The sequence below is a fragment of the Debaryomyces fabryi genome (genome assembly GCF_001447935.2).
Source record: "Debaryomyces fabryi strain CBS 789 chromosome Unknown contig00382, whole genome shotgun sequence".
NCBI classification, from domain to species: domain Eukaryota; kingdom Fungi; phylum Ascomycota; class Pichiomycetes; order Serinales; family Debaryomycetaceae; genus Debaryomyces; species Debaryomyces fabryi.
Window position 1 is genome coordinate 1 of NW_015385806.1, and position 1,597 is coordinate 1,597.

The 1,597-nt window shown below is 33.1% G+C and overlaps 2 protein-coding genes across 2 annotated transcripts; both read right to left on the reverse strand.

Moving 5' to 3' along the window:
• Nucleotides 1-130: 130 nt before the first annotated feature.
• Nucleotides 131-749, reverse strand: AC631_05964 (uncharacterized protein; the record flags this gene model as incomplete). Its single annotated transcript, XM_015614793.1, has 2 exons — nucleotides 131-351; nucleotides 440-749. The coding sequence occupies 2 exons, from the start codon at nucleotides 747-749 to the stop codon at nucleotides 131-133; spliced, it is 531 nt and encodes a 176-aa protein (XP_015464378.1).
• A 29-nt stretch (nucleotides 750-778) lies between these two features.
• On the reverse strand, nucleotides 779-1,552 carry AC631_05965 (uncharacterized protein; the record flags this gene model as incomplete). Its single annotated transcript, XM_015614794.1, has 1 exon — nucleotides 779-1,552. The coding sequence occupies one exon, from the start codon at nucleotides 1,550-1,552 to the stop codon at nucleotides 779-781; it is 774 nt and encodes a 257-aa protein (XP_015464379.1).
• Between the last annotated feature and the right edge of the window lie 45 nt (nucleotides 1,553-1,597).

Here is a 1,597-nt window from a genome sequence, read left to right on the forward strand (position 1 = left end):
TGAACTCGACTTCTGAATAAATCCGTGCTGTAACAATTCTTCTATTTGTTTCTTTAATTCTTCTGTCTCATATTGCGACATTCGATACGGTGGTCTTGCCGTAGGTTTCGCTCCTGGTATGAGATGTATCCTATGAGTTACACTCTTGAACTCTGGTAGTCTTGAATGCAGCGTCATACATCTGTACTTCTACAAGCTTCGTTCCTATTTCTAAATTCAATTTAACTTTCTTGCTAGCCTTTATTGCTTCGCCTGTAGCTGTGGTCAACACTGCCTCTGGTGCTAACTCTGTATTTAATTTCGTTTTCTCTACCAATTCTGGTGTAATGAAATTACATTGAGCTCCAGTACCTATTAAAGCTCTACTTTCTTTACTTCCAATTTTTACTGGAATTATGAATAACGACTCTTGAAGTTTACTTTTACCCTTGCCTCTTACTTTGGACTTCTCTTTGGATTCCCAACTTAGAGTTTCTCACAAAATTCACATCGCATGAATTTTCTAATAGTTTTTCTAATTTCTTAATACTTCCTTGAATTTTCATGATACATTTTCTTTTATCCTGTATCTCCGTACTTTCTAATTCTGATTCATATTCCTTTAGAATATTATCATATATATCTTCGTTTTCATTGAGTTGTTTTGGTTCTTTGTTCTCAAATTTCTTCTCTAACTTAACTTGATTGACATCTACTGTGATATCTTTTCTTGACTTTCTAGTCAATTTCTTATTCAGGTCTTTAGGCATGTCAAATCAGACCCAACTAATTGACTGCTTCAATTTTTTGACTTGTTAGGACAATTGGCTGCAAAATGACCTTCTTTATCACATCCGTAGCATTTTTTATCTTTTGCTTTAGGTTTCTTCATTGAGACATTATCAATTTCCATATCATTATTTTTAGGTCTAAATCCCCTTATTGGCCTTTTTATAAATTTCTTTTCCCAATTTGCTTTTCCAGTATATTTACCTTCAATTATTCCAGCATATTTCATAGCATCACATAAATTAACTGGATCTTTAATTTTGACTTCGCATCTTAGTTTTGTTGTAAGATTACAAAGATAATTAGCTACTTTTGCTTGTTCACTAAAGTAGTCTTTCGGAAATTCATTCAAAATGTCATAGAAGCGTTTATTGTAATCTTCTACTCTTCCCAGCTGTACACATGCAGTTAATTTAGCTTGCAGAACCTGTACATCATATGCTTGTCCAAATTGATTTTTTAATCTTTCACCAAATTCTTCGAAAGTATCACTTTGATGTAAATTTTCTTCTTGATAAGCTAAATACCACTTCTCTGCAATGCCTGACATATTTCTTCCTGCTACAATTATCATTTGTTCGTCAGTGAATCCATTTGAAATCCAAAATATTTCATCAAGGAAATATTGAATTTTTGTAGAGACCTTACTACCTGAATAGGTTTTAACAGTTGCACTTGCAAGAAATAACCTTGTTTCTCTTGCTATAGCTTCTTCTCTCATGCATTTGTTTTCTTCTTTCATGATCTTAATCAATTCGGCCACATTATCTGGACTTTTCGACATTTTTTATTATACTCTGATTTCTGATCTTTCTAGCGTCGCTACCAA